At 34.3% G+C, this 18,360-nt stretch overlaps 1 protein-coding gene across 1 annotated transcript in view; it reads right to left on the reverse strand.

Annotated features, from left to right (window-relative positions):
* The window catches only part of RAD18 (RAD18 E3 ubiquitin protein ligase), a 99,919-nt gene that overhangs the window by 63,799 nt on the left and 17,760 nt on the right, over nt 1–18,360 (reverse strand). The window contains exons 5-7 of the mRNA XM_039886608.1: nt 13,328–13,665; nt 11,328–11,427; nt 6,766–6,950 (exon numbers count right to left, since the gene is read on the reverse strand). Coding sequence (XP_039742542.1) covers nt 6,766–6,950; nt 11,328–11,427; nt 13,328–13,665 — 623 coding nt within the window. The remainder of the gene's footprint in view (nt 1–6,765; nt 6,951–11,327; nt 11,428–13,327; nt 13,666–18,360) is intronic.

Raw genomic sequence — 18,360 nt, forward strand, 5'->3', positions numbered from 1 at the left:
AATTCAATGGAATACAAATCAGACAGAAAAAAATTAAGAAAAAAAATCAGTGAAACTGAAAGCTGGTTCCTTGGAAAAATCAATAAAATTGATAACCTGTAGATAAACCAATTAAGAAAAAAAGAGAGAGAGAGAAGGCACATTTCTAATATCAAAAGTGAAAGACAGGACATCACTACAGTTCCCAAAGAAATTACAAAGCTAATGAAAGAATGTTTTTAAAAAAAAAAGTCAGTAAATTATAAATTCATCACATTACATAAAATGGATACATTACTTGCTAAAGATAAATGGTGGGTTTAATACTACAAGACTAAAAACAGTAATGCAAATCAAAATCACAATGACACACCGAATAACATCCACAAGGATGTCTATAATAGAAACAACAAAATAACAAGTGCTGGCAACGATGCAGAGAAACTGGAACCCTCACACACTACTAGTGGGATGTAAAATGTTGTAACCACAGTGTCAAACAGTCCGGCAGTTCCCCACAATATTCAAAGAGAGTTACTAGCTGACCCAGCAACTCCACTACTAGGTACATACCCACAAAAGATGAAAACGTATGTCCACACAAAAACATGTACCCGATTGTTTGTTTATAGCAGTATTATTCCTAAAAGCCAGAAAGTGGAAAAATCCCAGATGTCAATCAATTGATGAATGGGGAAAAAAAGTGGCATGTCCATACAATGGAATACTATTTGACAATAAAAAGGAATGAGGTACTGACCATGGATAAAACTTGAAAATTTGCTCAGTGAAAGAAGTCAATCATAAAAGGTCACATATTGTATGATTTCATTAAAATGAAACAGATTTCCACTTTCCAGCTCCACTTGTAAAGAGCTCTGAAGTTGCCTAAACTCAGTCCTAAAAACAAATTGAAGACTGAACAGAATAAATGGACCTCTCATAGAATACAACATGGTGTAGCCATTTGAAAAGCAGTTTGGCAATTTCTTATATGTTTAAACATACACTGGCCATATGACCCAGCAATTCTACTCCTGGGTATTTTATCCAAGAGAAATAAAAACATATGGCTATACGAAAATCTGTGAGCCCATGTTCATAGTAGCTTTATCCATAACAGCCAAAAATTGGAGACAGTCCAGTTACCCATAAATATGTGAATGGATACACAAATTATAGTATAGCCATAATGTAGAATACTGCTCAGCAATAAAAATGAATGAACTACTGATAAATGCAACGACATGGACAAATATCAAAAGCATTGTGCTAAGTGAAAGAAGACAGATACAAAGAACTACATACTGTATAATTTGTATAACTCCATTTATCTGGCATTTTAGAAAAGGCAAAACTTTATGGACATAAAAGAGATTGGTATTTCCCAGGGCCTTAGGGTAAAGGGGAAATAATTTACTACAAAGAGGCAGAGGAACTTTTGGGGGTGAAGAAAATGTTCTATATATTGACTGGAGTCATGGCTAAGTGACTATATACACGTTTGTCAAAACTCATTAAACTGTACACTTTAAGGATGAATTATGTCATAAGTAAATTATATCTCAATTTTTAAAATGTACACAAAGTCAATATAACAAGTCACTGGATACAAGGACAATATATTTAAATCAGTTGCATTTTTATATACCAGCAACAAATAAATACAAATTGACATTTTAAAATAGGACACCACTGAGGGGAAAAAAAAAAATGGCATAGATGATAGAGGCTCTGTTCATCCCCCTGGCAACCAAATCGAAGTTGTGACAAGGAGCAAACAGCAAGGAAAATTGCGTGGGATCTAGATGAACAAGCCACACAGCTAGGGAGAAATCTAAGAAATCACGCTACAACGGCAGAAGGTAGGAAGGCGCAAGGAACTGGGCTGCCTGGTCCCAAGCTGCTGAGACGGAGGCTGCAGCAGCGGCAGACGCCTCTTAAAGGGGCCGCGTCCGCGAGTGGATTTTCCTGGTGACGGACCTGCTCACACTGAGCACCAGTGCTGATTCGGCTGTGCACAGGGGGCACCAGGGACTTACAGGGAGACATTGTTGGAGTGAGGGCCGAGGAGAGACTCACTTTGTACAGAAGTGCCGGCCATATCCATTGTTCCCTGTTGAGCCCTCCCGGCTACCAGGGCGCCAGACACAGCGCTGCCATAGCCGGGATGTCATCAAACTGGATAACAGAGGTAGCTCTGCCCAGGGGATGCCCTGAAACCCCACCTCCCCCAACTCGCAGCCCCACCTGAGCCACATCCAGGTGTATCCTCAGCGAGTCAGGTGCTCCTTGCTGAGCAGCGCCTAGACTCACACTGGAGGCAGCTGGCCATGGTTTCTGGTGTGGCCTTTTGAGGCAACTATAAGCACAGCATCTGTGGATTGCTTGCTGAATCATAACAGGTGGCCCCAGAGGGGTAGAGGCTTGAGCTAAGTTTGGCCTGTAGCTGAACCCCTCAGGACTGTGCCACTGGACACCTACTTCACAAATCCACACTTATAAGACTGGGAGACTTAGGAGCTTTGCTTAGTACATAGAAACAGACACGAAAAGGCAGCCAAAATGGGAAGACAAAGAAGCAGAAACCATATGACAGAATAGAAAAGAACAGAGATCCAGAAATAATGGAGTCAAGTAACGTAACAAATGCAGAATTCAAAACACTAGTTATAAAGATACTCAATGAACTTTTGGGAAGTGTAGAGAACTTCAACAAAAAGAAAAAGAACATAAAAATGGAAATAGGAATTATAAAAGGGAACCAGTCTGAAACGAAGAACACATTATCTGAAATGAGAAGTTTATTAAATGGAATAAACAAAGGAACAAAGTGAATAAAGAAAAGAATCAAATGCCCTATATAGAAGATGGGAAAGCCAAGGACATGTAAGCAGAATGGCAAGAAAAAAGATGCCGAAACTATAAAAATAATTTAAGGAGCATATGGGACACTATTAAGGGTCCAAATATCTTCCTGATCACCGTAACTGAAGAAAATCAAGATGTTGAACAGCTGTTTGAAGAAATAATGTTGGAAAACTTCCCTAACCTGGTGAAAGAAATGGACATAAAACCACAAGAAGCTCAGAGGATTCCAAAAATCAAAGATTCAAAGAGGCCCACACCAAGACATAGCATAATTAAAATGCCAAAGGTTAAATAAAAGAAAGAATATTAAAAGCAATGAGAGAAAAATAGATAATTACTTATAAGGGAATACCCAAAAGACTGGCAGCTGATTTCTCAAAAGAAACTATGCAGGACAGAAGGGACTAGCAAAAAATATTCAACAGGATGAAGACCCAGGATCTACAACCAAGGATACTTTATCCAACAAAGCTATCATTTAGAGTTGAAGGACAGATAAAGAGCTTCCCAGACAAAAATAAGCTAAAGGAATTATCACCAAGCCAGTATTACAGGAAATGTTGGAGGGACTTCTTTAAGAAGAAAAAAGCAAGCACCAGAAACAGGAATAAAGAAGGATAACAACTACAATCCTATCAATACATACCTCAGATGGAAAAGAATTAAGTGCTCCAACTAAAAGATAGAGTGGATGAATGGATAAGAAAACAAGACCCCTACATGTTGCCTACAAGAGACTCACTTCAGATTAAAAGACACACACAGATTAAAAGGAGAGAATGGAAAAAGATATTGCTTTGATGGACCTAGAAGATATTTACGTCAGACAGAGAAAGATAAACACTATATGATTTCACTTATATGTGGAATCTAAGGAATAAAAAGAACAAACTAACCAAAACCAGACTCACAAATATAGTGGACAATTTGGTGATAGATAGAGGGGAGGGGGATTAGGAGGCTGGGAGAATGAGGTGAAGGGTTAAAGAAATACAAATTAGTAGCTGATAGATGGTCACGGGGATGGAGAGCGTGGCATAGGGAATGCATTTAGCATTAATGTTAACTAGGTGGAGGGTCAGGGGAGGGATCGTTTTATGAACTATATAGATGTCTAACCAATGTACTGTATACTTGAAACTAATTAAAATAAATAAATAAAAATAAATAAAATAAAATCACACACCATACACACCCATAAATAAATAAGACACCACTTAAATTGTACTGAAAACATTAAATACCTATGAATAAGTACTTAAAAATATAAAACCTTCATACTGAAAACTATAAAACATTACTGACAGAAATTAAAAATAAAGGAATAAACTAAATTCATGGATGGAAAAATTCAAATACTGAATAGATACCAACTTTCCCCAAACTGATCTATAGACTCAAATCATAATTCAAGCAGGTTTTTGTTACTTGTTGGAAATTTGTAAGCTTATTCCAAAATTTATATGTAAATACAAAGGACCTAGAAAAACAAAAGCAATCTCAATAAACAACAAAGCTGGAGGAACTCCATTACCAGACAGCAGGATCTATTATAAATTACTTATGAAGTAAATAAGACAGTACACCACTGATAAATGACCGAATGAATATAATAATGTCCAGACCTACACATATACAATTAGCTGATTCTCAATCAAGACATACTGACAATTCAGTGAGGAAAGAATGGTTTTTCAATAAATAGTGCTGCATCGGTTGGTTATCCATATAGACAAAACAAAAGCATCTCGCCCATATGCTAAAATCAATTCCAGATAAATTGTAGTTCAAAATGTATAAGTAAAAATGATAAAACTTTTAGAAGAAAACTAGAGAAGATCCTCATGATCTTGTGGTAGGCAAGGACATAAAAAGAACATAAAAAGCACTAACCAAAAGGAAAAATGCAACAGATTGGATTATATTAAAATTCATAACTTCTTCTCAAATAAAGCCATTAAGAGTGAAAAGTTAAAATGAAAGAAGAGATTAAACATATATACATCCACAAAAATACAAGATCTGTATTCAGAAAATTTCATGTACTCCCACAAATAAATAAGAATAGATCCACAGCAAAGAAAAATTTGGCATAAAACTGAAACGTGTATTTCACCAAAGAGGATATCCCAAGGGCCAAGAGCATATAAAAATGTGCTGAAAATTTTAAGTCATTAGGAAAATGCAAATTAAAACCATAATTAAATACTAACACAGATCCACTAAAATAGTCAAAATGGAAAACTGACTATACTAACACTGTCAAGGATGTGGACAAACTGTAACTCTAATAAGAGTATACAATGGTACTGAGTTTTTGGCTATATCAATGAAAGATGAACATGTGCAAATATATAACATAACAATTACACTCCTAGGTATATAATATCCAAAAAAAAAGTGTGCCTATATGCACAAAGAGACATGCAAAAGACTATTCACAGCAGCATAATTCTTAAGAGCCACAGAGTGAAAAAATCCAGATATCCATCAACCACTGAATGGACAGCGAAATATATTTATACATTAGAATATTCTTATAGCAACAAAAATGAAAAAAAAATCACAATTGTACACAAAAATATGGATGAATCATAAACATAACATTGCACAAATAAAGCCAGACTCAAAAGTTATTTATTATTCCATTTACATAAAGATCAAATATAGGCAAATGAATACACAGTGTTACAAGTCACCTGCGAGAATGAAGGCAGTAGTGATTGGGAGTGGGGAGGACAGGGGCTTCTAGGATGCTGGCAGTGCTCTGAATAGTGGTTACAAAGGCATAGCCTCTCTGTGAAATTTACTTTGTGATAATTTACCAAACAATATGCTTATAATTTGTATACTTTTGTTTGCATATTATACTTAAATTTTCAAAAAATTAGGCAATTCTATATATACTAATAATTGAAGGAACACCAAAATACGCGTGTGGTTAAATGTGAACGCCAAAATACGCGTGTGGTTAAAAAGGACAAATTATTAGTGTGTAGTCATGCGCTGCTTAACTACAGGGATACATTTTGAGAAATGTGTCATTAGGCAATTTTGTCCTTGTGCGAACATGATAGAGTACACTTTCACAAACCTAAATGATATAACCTACTGTACACCTATATGGTATATACAGCCTATTGACCCTAGGCTACAAGTCTGTACAGTATGTTACTGTACTAAATACTCTAGGCAACTGTAACTAACATGATAGTAAGTATATGTGTAGCATGTTCTACTATAATTTTACAATGATGAATAGGACATCACTAGATAATGGGAACTTTTCACCTCCATTATAATCTTACAGGACCACTGTCCTATCTGTAATCTGTTGTTGACTGACAGTCATTATGCAGCATACAACTATATAATACTAATAATTTTATAAAAACAATGATAAAGGACTATGTGTATAAAAATCATACTGGAACATTTATTGAAAGCTCAGCTACTTGCTCAAGTATTGTACTAGGCACTTTACATGCATTTTATCATTTATTCCTCTCAAAAACATTATAAAGTAGATAATATTATAACTCTTATTTTATGGATGAGAAAACTGAGATAATAAGGAACTTGCCCAAAGTCACCCAATAATACAGCTGCAGAATTGGGATTATAAACCAGGCTCTAGGTCAACTCTTCATCCCACACTAAGTCTGGAAAGACATATAAGAAACTGGCAGCTGTGACTGCTTCTAAGAAGGGAATGGGGACTAAGAGATTGGCTGAGAGAAAGGCTGGCTTATCATAGTAGACTCAAGGTATCTTTTGAATGAATACATTTGCACGTCTTACCTATTATCAAAATGTATTTATTTAAAAACTTTTTTCCTATGGTTTATAATCCCTGAGTTAAACAAAACTGCTTTATCCAGATAACAAGCATAACTCATTGTTTTATTACTTTACCTGATTTAGGATGCAAAGCATCACACTGGGCATTGTACATGTGTACAAATTCTTGGTGCCTTTTAATGAGCTGTTGTTTATTTCCTTGAATAGATAATCCATATTGTTTTAGCTTTTTCTTTAAATCGCGATCTGAGAGCAAGTTATAGACAGTTTTGGGCAGCGGTTTCCTTTTGTGAACAGAACTGAAAAGGAAAAGGGATCATTGAGGGTTATTGTGAATTAGCAAATGCTTTTCATGTAAAACAGTAATTTATCTTCTGACTCAATACCAGGATGACTGGGAGAACAGAACCATTAATATAAAAATGGGAAAGAAAAGAATGAAACTGACAGATAAAACTGACAGTGTTCAACATGATGCATGTGAGGTGCCAGTGGGGCATTAGAGGTATCTCGGTGGAAGCCAAAACTTAAGAGAAACTGAGGTCTCAGAAAGTGGTCAGTCCTAAAGAAGCAGACTTAGAACTCACACAGAAGGTTTGTGGACTAAATACTATGAGAACTTCACTTAGAATCACACTTATGTAAATTTTTTATGGAGCACTTTTATGGTCTATTGTAATTCAATTCTCCACCTCTTTAAAGCATGCTTTTTCTAAAATTTGCCCATGGTTTCCACGCAAAATCTCTGTCAAAACCAGTTATCTCAGATGGTTAGAAAACAAATGCTACTGAGTGTTAAGCTATAGACTTAATATTATCATATATAGCTTCTCTAGAAAAAGTTGATCCACGGGCAAAACTGCCTCCTCAAACCCAAGGTAATCATTCTGCAAAAGCACTAGATGAAATAAAAGACCTGTTAGGATGATTAGCTTTACCAAACTCATTACCATCAATGAAAAAAGAATTCAGAAAGTTGACAGATACATGGTATTCTTGTGGCATCACCTTCAAAGAATACAATTGAAGACAATACCAAAAAACTCAACAGTATTTTGTTCTCTTCAATTTTAATTAATTATATTAACAAATATATACGACATTAAAAGAAATGTATTAGCAAAATCACCACCTGGCTCTTCAATCTATTTACATAATTAATATACTGATAAACACTAAGCTATAATTATAAGTAAACAAAGTCCTATTAAATGACTTTCTTCTACTCCTTCGAAAACACCAGTTAATAAACATTATTTGTTAAAATGGAAGAAAAGTCAGATACCTAAGGGTATCAATGACTTGAGACAATTTATAACAGAAACTCTTTACTGAGTGTATCACCTGACTCAATGCTATGGCAATTGGGTGCTTAATAAGTAATTATTCAAGGTATTCTTTACAATTATAATAATTCTAAAATGAAAATATCAAAGGTTCAGGTAAAAATTAATAAAAATTTGAAAGCAATAGGCTTATCCAAAAAGCAACATTTTATAAAAGACTTCCATATAACTGTTCACAAAAGGCCAGGCTACTCAGACTTTAGTATATTTCAGAATCTCCTGGAGAACTTATTTAAAATGCAGATTCTCAGTCACTTCTCCACACCATCCCCTAACTCTGATTCTGTTCTGAAGTGGAGACCTAAAATCTATATTAACAGGGTAAATCTGATGAAAATGATAAAGACCATACTGAGAGAAATAGTACAGCTGAATACAGGCTGGGGAAAAAACCAGACATTTCTCTATTAACCACTAATGCCATTCCATGGCTAAATTTTTTCTTTTATGCTCTATTAATAAAGTCTAAAGGCCAGAGATAACTATTTAACTACAGAAAGACCTGCAAACCCTCAATAGATTACATTTTTCTGAAAATTGCTCTTCTTATAATGACATTGAACTCAGCAAGACTGAGAAGGTTATAGCTAAATAAAATCACAGTAGGTAGCCAGAGCTAAAACATTTTGTAGGAGTTTATACAAGCATATTGCAAGGAACAATTCATTAAGTTTGTATGTCTAAAACGTTTATTTTATCAAGGACAGATGACTATGAAGTTCTAATGGAAAACTGTACTGGTCACTGCATTTACAATGAAAAGCACCAGCAGAAATCAGTAATTTCTATCAAAAATTTTAAACTATAAAAGCCTGATAAATGTTTCCCAAAACACGAAAATTACATTGATCTTTCTTCCATGATTTAGTGAAACTGAGTAATACCATTAAGGTCTTCAAAATCTGAAGATATCAAAAGGGAGAGTATTCTGTGAATCAACTCTGATATGAATCTATATATAATGCGTTAAGGGTTGTCATCCATATAGAGGAAATAGCCTATTAAGGTGCTGTGACGAAAATTTTTGTAAATGTCAGAGACTCTTTTAGGTGACCAGACCCCAGGAACAGGATATAACTTCTTTATAGAGAAATATAGTTCAATGTTTCCCTAAATGTTATCTTCACGAACACTAGTTTTACAAAATGTGAGTTATGAGGACAAAAGATTTTGGAGTCAAATTTAGAGATTACTGAATTAAAGAAAATCCAACAATTATCTTTAATGTAGGGCTTTCAGAGCCGAGTTTTCAATACATTAATTTGTATAGTCAATCTTTCCCTAAGAGATACATACAGTATGCAGTGCTTCTAAGTCGTGCAATAGAGAAACTGACAGGACTATAGCATTCCGTGGAGTATGATTTGGAACCACTACTGGAACTTGAACTTAATTATACATGAAGGAGTATATCTCTAGAGTAATTGATAGAATTAAATGTGTCAGAAGAAATATAATGAATGCATCTAGAAAAAGAGCAGTCCACGCAAGATATCAGTGCTGATTTCTTACTCTTCAAGGAGAAAATGCTCAGCTTCTATATACCCAACTTTTTCTTTAGAAAGAAACATTTCTAAAGAGAAATGCAGGTCATCAGATTCTCATGGCTTATGGAAAATAATCCTCAGGATGATCTAGTTTCATTTATTCCAAAATTCAACTAAGCAACCTAAAAAAATCTAAATTTTATTCTCATCAACAAATTTTCCCACTAGAAGAGAGTGCTGTATACACAAGACTCCACAGGGATCTGTTGCAGGGATCTGTGGAGGCATCTTGGGGCCTAAAGGCCCTATGGATAATAGGCAGGGACAAAGAGGGAGTGGGGAGGTCAGGCAGAGCAGCATTATCCCCATGTCCTCCATCTCTACTTTCATGCAACAGAGCCAATTTTATCTATTTTATATGTTATGCTTCACTATACAATTTCACTTGAAAAAAAAAAGGTTTGCTAGAAGAAAAATGTTAACTCTCAAGCTAAAAGTACTATGATAAGAATGGTCAATACTCCCCACTGTAAATTAATAAAGCATCATTGTTCTTTACATGTTAGCTTTTGTAAGTTATAACAGCACAATTCTGTCTCTCAAAACCTGAATTCACTCCAAATTTATTCATAAAAATTAAGTGACACCATTTTATCTTTAATCACAAAAATAATAATAATAATAAAAGGCCCTGCCTTATTATCATGGTTTTTAGAAAATACTCTTTGAAATCCTTCAAAACAGACCAAACATAAGAGCCAACCATTCTATGCATCTCCACTTTCCAGATACCAGTTTCTCTCCTCTCCTTTGTGAAATCTCTCTGATTATCACCTGTTCTCTCCCTCTCCCCTTCTGCTTCAGAAGAAGGGTTCCTTCTACACGTCAAGGATAACTTCATTACTGGACTCTTCATCTCTTACACTCCCAACCTTGTTCCATCTATTATTTGCTCTCTCCCTGGAGACAGTAGAAGGAGAAAGATGGAAGGCTTAAACAATTTGTTCTAAAAAATAAAATCTTCCTTGATTTTGATGCTTACTTCTTCCCCAAACTACCATCTCATCTCTCTTCTTTCCTTCATCACCAGACTCCTCTAATTTGGGGCTTCTGCTTCTTTATTATCTTCATTAACCACAGATTCCTTAACACTCTGCAATTTAACTTTGACAAAAATTTCATTCCTAAACAACTTATATGTATAACAATAATGGCCACTGTAATAAATGACTTTGATGTATACGGGATGCAAAATAGAAGTCTGGGAGCAAACACTGAGTTGACGACTTAGTTCTGTCACCTGGGTGGTTGAGGGCTGTGGGCGAGGCCATTCCATTTCATACGTACCCTTTGGTACCTTTTAATGTCATATGTATGTAATTGCCTATTCGGAAAAAAATTTTTTGAAAAAGCTTGACTTAAAATTTGTAAAAACTTTATTTTAAATGTCTGAGCATCTTAAGAACCAAAGAAAGATGTGATATGTTCTATACTCAGTCTAACCTTACGTTCTTTGGCCAAGGGTCTTTATCATAGCTCTAAAATTCTAAGAGAAGAAAACAAGTTAAAAAAGAATCCTAAATCACTATTTTTTTGTTAAGTCAAACTTTATTAGTAGTTAAATTCAATACAGTTAATTATATTTGGCAAAGTGGGAGGTGAGGAAAGAACAAGGAGAGGGAATGGAAGAGTTGATTATCAAGATTTAAGGAATGAGCAAGTGGGAGAGAGATTCTGACAACTGATCACTAAGATAAAAGGAATATATTTTTTTGCCTCAAGTTTATCAAGCACAAGAGGCACCTAACTAAAGTAGCTCAATGGTTATGCTTAACTTTCTTACCTTCTGAGGCTTTCCTTCTTCTCTTCACGTGATAAACAGTTGTCTAAGTGCGTATTAATGTGATTTTCTGGAATGTTAACCCCGCAAACAGGACAGTCCACTGTATTTTTTTAAAAAAAGAGAGATTTTATTGTTTGTAGAATGGGCAAAAATAATGTAACATGACATCTTTCAGAAATTAAGGTAAAAAATAGAATCCCAAACTTAACATGCACTTAGGAAAGCAGAAGAGAAAAATGATGACACTTGAGGGCACAATGAGTAGGACAAATTGGTTACTGGACAATGACTAAATTGTAGGAAGTCACATAATTCAAATCCTGGGCCTAGAGGAAGAGATTGCAAAGAAGTCTTGAAATTTGTTTATTAGAAAAAGCTTTGGTAAAGTCTTTTTCCACCAACATGTGACTAAACTCTAAAGCTAATCTTAGGTTTTCCCAAGTCTTAGGAGCCACCCACCCATGTTTAGTGCGAAAGCGATCATAACAACCTGAGTAAGGCCTACTCGGCTGGGAGCAGGGTGGAGGAGGTGGTAGTGGTGTAGCTAGATCAAAGCGTTTATTAATTTGGGCCGGTTAAAGCTCAATTTTTCAATAATTACAAATTTGTTAATTTAGCTCTTGTTTATAATTATAAATGTAGTGTTAAAATTAGGAAACTCAATCATTCTCAAACTGTTTCATGTAATTGCAGGGATCTGTGGAGGTATCTTGGGGCCTAGAGGCCACCATGGATAATAAGCAGGAACAGAACGGTAGAGCAACACAATCCCCAGGCCCACCGTTTCTAATGCAGCAGGGCCTATTTCATCTCTTTTATATGTTCATTGTAAGATTTCATTTGAAAAATGGTTCTGTTAAGGGAAAAATTTTAACTATCAAGCTAAAAACACTACAATAAGAACTGTGAATTAATAGATTGACCAAAGATAAGGTATAGTAGGAAATGCAAGTAAACTCTACACATCCTTATGAAATTTAAACACTTGAATACTAATAAACTTATTTCTATCTAAATTTAATAACTATTAATAGTCTTGTACTGTGTGTGGTATGAGTATACCAACGATATCTAAGACACAGTTTCTGCCTAAAAGGTGCTCTGAACTTCACCGGCAGAAAAAGACATGAAACAAAAAGTTAAACGATCTGACCTACTTATCAAAAAGTTAAACACATTGCACACAAATAGTCCAGAAAACAAATGTTGTACCATTTTAATGATGTGAGCTACCAACATTACCTAACATAACCAAAGAGTGGTTAGAATCTGGATAGTTTAAAAGGCAGAACACAGGTCATCAAATATTGTAAGAAAAGGGCTAGGTAGTAAAGGTTTTAGGCTTTGTGGGCCAGATAATCTCTATCATAATTATTCAACTCTGCTATGTGGTATTAAAGCAGCCATGACAACATGTAATGTTCCAGGGAACCCTTATTTTCAAAAATAGGGGACAAGCCAAACTTGGCCTGCAAGTTGTAGGTTTCCAATCCCTGGGTGTGTTGAAGGCATAGTGGGAAGATCAGCTTGGCTAGAGCAGAAGGACTTTTGAGAAGGAGAGGTGAGAAATAAGTTTGGACAGCTAGAGTAGGGGTCAAATTGTCTTAGGATGTAAATGTCAGTCAGAACAGCTTGGAAGTTTTCAAATAGTACAATAAGACACAAAGAGCTCGTTAAGATTAAACTAGAACTAATATGAAGGATGAGGGGGGAAATTAAAAGCTGAAAAATAGAAAGCTACTGTCATACTCAAAATATAAACTATTTAAAATTACTTCATTTTTGCAGCAATCAGCCTGAATTCCCATTCTATGTGAGAAAACAAACATATCTAGAAGCACTGCCTACATCAATCTCTGAGACTGCTATAAGGTAAAATCTGGTTTACCCTTTCCTAAAGCCCTCCCCTCTCATAGATACTGCTTATTTATCCTGATGTCATGTGGGATGAGAGGATAACCATTAAGTAAGGAAATACACATGTGAAAATACTCTCCTACCTTTAGCAACTTGTTTCAAAGTTGATGTAGAGGGTGCCTCAGGAACCTTAGCATTGGCGATGCCTGGAGCTGTCTTTAATACAGAAGGTGTCTCTTTGGTCTTTACAGAAGTGCTGACCTCTTTTCGAGGGCTGAATTTGCTTTCATTCTCTTTTAGCAAAAACTGTGATGTAGAACCATCAGTTTCTCTGATCAAGAAATTCTCCATTAACTTGCTTCCTTGCTGTAAAGAATGTCTGAAGGCTACAGGACTGTGTACTTTGGCAGCAAGGTTCTTTGAAGAGGATGAAGCAGGAGAAATGGGTGATGACTCTAAGGCAAACTGCAACAAATGATTCCTTGAAGAACAAAACACATAACAGACAAGTAAGATATCAAGTTATGTATAATATCAAGTTAACTGACACAAGCTGTTTATTACTCAATTAACGCTTAATTCTATGAAATACAGAACTTATTCCATACTGACAACCAAACCAAAGTGTTTCTTCTAGAATAAAATACAAAGCAATATATCTGACTTTAAAAAGCAGTTAATTTGTTTATAGAAGAAAATGGAGAAACTTCAGATTCTGGTGATAGAGAACAAGTGGGATGAGATTTACTCTCCAATCATAAATAACTTTAAAATCTGGACAAAATATACATTTTGTAGGCATGGGTTATAATTAACACAAGGCAGCGATCCCTGAGAGAGAAGAGAAACATGAAGTGATCCAATATTCTCCCAAGAATTTCCCCTAAAAGAATTTTCAGGGAGTTGGGTATTGAACTGAAGTCAAAACAGAGACCAGTGATCTCAGTTGGCAGAGGGAAAAGAGATCAGAGTCTAGGCAAAGGTGGCTACGATTGGAAGGACAAGGTGCTGGACAGGGGGTAGCCACAAAGAGGAAACCCCAGAAGTCTGCTTAGAAAATCTCGTCAATTCCTGATCATCTCCAGGACTGTACAAGCATAAAACAAAAATAGGAGACCTGGTAGGAGGCAGATTCCTGGGAAGCTGAGATTCCAAAGATGAGTGCTAAAAAAATGCTGGGAGTTTGAGCCCAGCCAAAGCTGAGAAACCTTGGTGAAGACCCTAGATATTCAGCTGTAACCTCACAAAGGCCACACTTTTGGAAGAAGAATCATACTCTAGAAATATAAACAAAACTGAAAAAATCAAACCTAATAAAACATTAAACCAGGCCAAGACAGAATAAAAATGAAGAGCTGGTAATCATCAGAACAAAACTGTCTATCATCAGAACAAAATTCAACATCTTTCAAAGAAAAGATAATTCACAGCCCCTATAATATTTTTCATAATGTTCAATGCATAATTAAAAATTACTAGACATGCAAAGAAGAAAAAGTAGCCACTAATCAAGAGATAAAATAGTCAATGAAAGTAGATCCAGAGGTGATCCAAAGAGTGGCATTAGAAGATAACTATGATGAATGTTAAAGAAAAAAGATGAAAATCCAGACAAATCGATAAAAAGATAGTGTAGTAAAAGAGGGAATTAAAAACCATCCAAAGAAGGATAAAGCAAAGCAAATGTAACCTAGTCATATCTTAATCAAACTGCTGAAAAATCAAAAATAAAGAGAAAATCTTATGAACGACCATGTCTTACTACCTCTAAGACATGGTTTCTCAATCTTGGCACTACTGACACTTTAAGTCTGATAATTTTTTGTAAGAAACTGTTCTGTGCATTGTAGAAAGCTTAGAAGAAACTACAGCACCTGTCAAATGGGATTATTGAAAAATAAGATACAATTATATACTGTTTAAAAGAAAATACTTTAAATACAAAGACCTAGGAAGGTTGAAAATAAAACAATGGGAAAAGATGTACCATGCAAACACTAACCAAAAGAAAGCTAATGGGGCAACATTAACAGCAGACAAAATAGATTTTAAGGCAAAATGTACTATGAGAGAAAAAGAAGGACATCTCATTTTGGCAAAATGACTAATTTACTTAGAAGCCATAAAAATCATAAATTATATTCACTTAATAACACAGCTTCAAAATATATAAGGCAAAACCGGATAAAACTAAAATAGCCAATCCACAATATTTGGTGTAAATAACGGTGCATATAAATATAAACACATCTCTCTAACAGAATAGACAGAAATCAGTAAGGACACAGAAGATCTGAACTAACTCAATTAATTAAACTGATGTAATTAACAAATAAAAAGATTACATCTAACAAATGTAGAATACACATTCTTTTCGAGTATACATGGCACATTTACCAACATAGACCATGTTCTGGGCCATAAAGCAAGCTTCAACAAACTTTCATTGACTGAAATAATTCAATGTATCTTTTCTGACCATTGTGAATTCACATTAAACTCAATAACAGAAAAGTAACTAGACTATCTCCAAATGTTAAAAAATTAAGCATCATATCACACTTCTAAATAACCCCACAGGTCAAATAACAATGAAGATTGGAAAATATTCTGAGTTGAATGATAGCATGAGCGTTTGCTAAAACAATCCTAGAGACCAAATTATAACTTAATAGAAAAACTGAAAATCAACATTCTAAGCTTTCAACTTATAAGGTTAAGAAATGAACAGCAAATTAATTATACCCAAATAAGTAAATAAATAACAACAGACATTAGTGAAATAGAAAATAGGCATAAAAAAGAAAATGTACATAGCAAAAAGCTGGTTCTCTGAAAAAAATTCAAAAAAATTAGTAAACTCTACCAAGACTGAAAAAAAAATGAGTGAAAATACAAATTACAAAAACAAAGAATTAAAAGAAGACATCATTACAAATCTTACAGAAAATAAAAGATAATAAAAAGATATCATGAATACTTTATACCAATAAATTTGAAATTTTAGAGAAAATAGATAAACTCCTTGAAAAACACTACTCATCAACACCAACAAAGAAAGAAACAGAAAACCTGAAGAGTAGTATTATTAAAGAAATTGAGCTGTAATTAAAAACTTTCCAAAAAGACAGATAGTTTTGCTGGCAAACTCCACCAAATATTTAAGAAAGACGTAATAACAATGTTACACAAACACATCCAGAAAATAGAAAAAGAGGAATGTTTCCCAACTCATACTAAAGCCAGCATAACTATGATAACAAAATCTGACAAGCACGTTACCAAAAAAAAATTCTAGTCCAATATCTCATAACTAAAATAGAAAAATTCTTAATAAAATAATAACAAATAAAATCGAGAGACAAATTAAAAAATATAATGCACCATGACCAAATGATATTTATTTCCGGAATGAAAAGTTATTTTGCTATTTGAAAAATCAATGTAATCCACCATATTAGCCAAAAAAAAAAAAAAAAAAAAAAACCCAGGAGAAAAACTATATAATCATCTCAATACATGCAAAAAAAGCATTTGATAAAACTCAACACCCATTCATTATAAAAACACCCAGAAAATCAGTAATAGAAGGAAACTTCCTTAATCTGATAAAAGACACCTTCAAAGTCTAATATCATAGTCACCAATGAAACACTGAATATCTCCTCCTAAGATTGAACACAAGACAAGGATATCTACTACCATCACTTCTCTTCAAATTGTACTGGAGGTCCTAGCTTTTGTGGTAAGGTAAAGAGATATAAAAGGTACAAATGTTGGAAAGAAAGAAAGCTTTTTATTTGCAGATAACATGATTACTTCCATGGAAAATCCAAACAAAAAAATCTACAAGCAGCTAGAATAAGTGAATTTTTACAAGGTCACTGGATATGTCAATAAACAAAAATTAATGCTGCAGCTATTTACCAGCAAACAGAAAATGAATTTTTAAATACCATTTGAAATACTATCAAAAATATTAAATACCTGAGAATAAACTTAAGTGAATCTGTCAAGAAAAAAATAAATCTTGACCCTTATCTCTATCATACACAAAAATTAACTTGAATAGATTGGTAGACAGAAATATAAAATCTAAAACTATAACAATTCTAGAAGAAAACATGAAACAATCTTTATGAACTGAGGTAAGTAAAGATTTCTAAGGTGGGGGGGGGAAAAAAAGCAGTAATCATTTACGAAGAGAGAGAGATAAACTAGACTTCACCAAAACGAAAACATTTGTTCATCAAAACACATCTTTTATAAAACAAAAAGGCAAGTCACAGACAGGGAAAAAAATAAAATACATATATTTAATCAAAATACATAAAGAACTACAAATCAGTACGAAAAAGACAAACAATACAATTTTTACACACTGGATAAGAAATAGAACAAAGACTTTACCACAAATATAAGAAGAATCAACAAGCATAAGAAATGCATCAGGCAACAAGCATCAGGAAATGCAAATTAAAACCACAATGAGTCACCATTCCACACCCAACAAATGCTTACAACTAAAAGGACTAACGTACCAAATATTAAAAAAGATGTGGAGCAACTGAAACTCTAATACATTCCTAGTGGGTATGGTCCAACCCAACTGGAAAACTGTTTGCAAATATCTTATAAAGTTCAATTATACATATATCCTATAAACTAACAATTTCATTCCTAGATATATAACCAAAAGAAATGAAAATAGATGCCTACACAAAGATTGTACACAAATGTTCACAGCAGCTATTATCATACTGGCCATAAACTTGAAACAATCCAAATCCATCAATAGATGAATAGATAATGAAATCGTGTATATTCACACAATGGACACCTCTGGCAATAAAAAAGCATGAATAGTGATATAAGCAACAACATAGACAAATAAAAGCAACAGTATGTCAAGGAAAGGAAAGAATAAATATATACTGTATGACTCCATTTATATGAAGTTTAAGAACTATCTGTGAGGACAGAAACCTGAATGGTGATTGTCTATTGGCGTAGGGATTGACTAGAAGCAGAAAAAGGGTGCTATGGTTCTAGAAATGTTCTACACCCTGGCTGTAATCATAATTACACAGATGTATGCATTTATCAAAATTCGATGGTCAAAATTCAAACTTCCTGTATGTATTTCACTATATATAATTTTACCACAGTTTAAAAG

The sequence above is a fragment of the Pteropus medius genome, unplaced genomic scaffold (genome assembly GCF_902729225.1).
Source record: "Pteropus medius unplaced genomic scaffold, Ma_sr-lr_union100, whole genome shotgun sequence".
NCBI classification, from domain to species: domain Eukaryota; kingdom Metazoa; phylum Chordata; class Mammalia; order Chiroptera; family Pteropodidae; genus Pteropus; species Pteropus medius.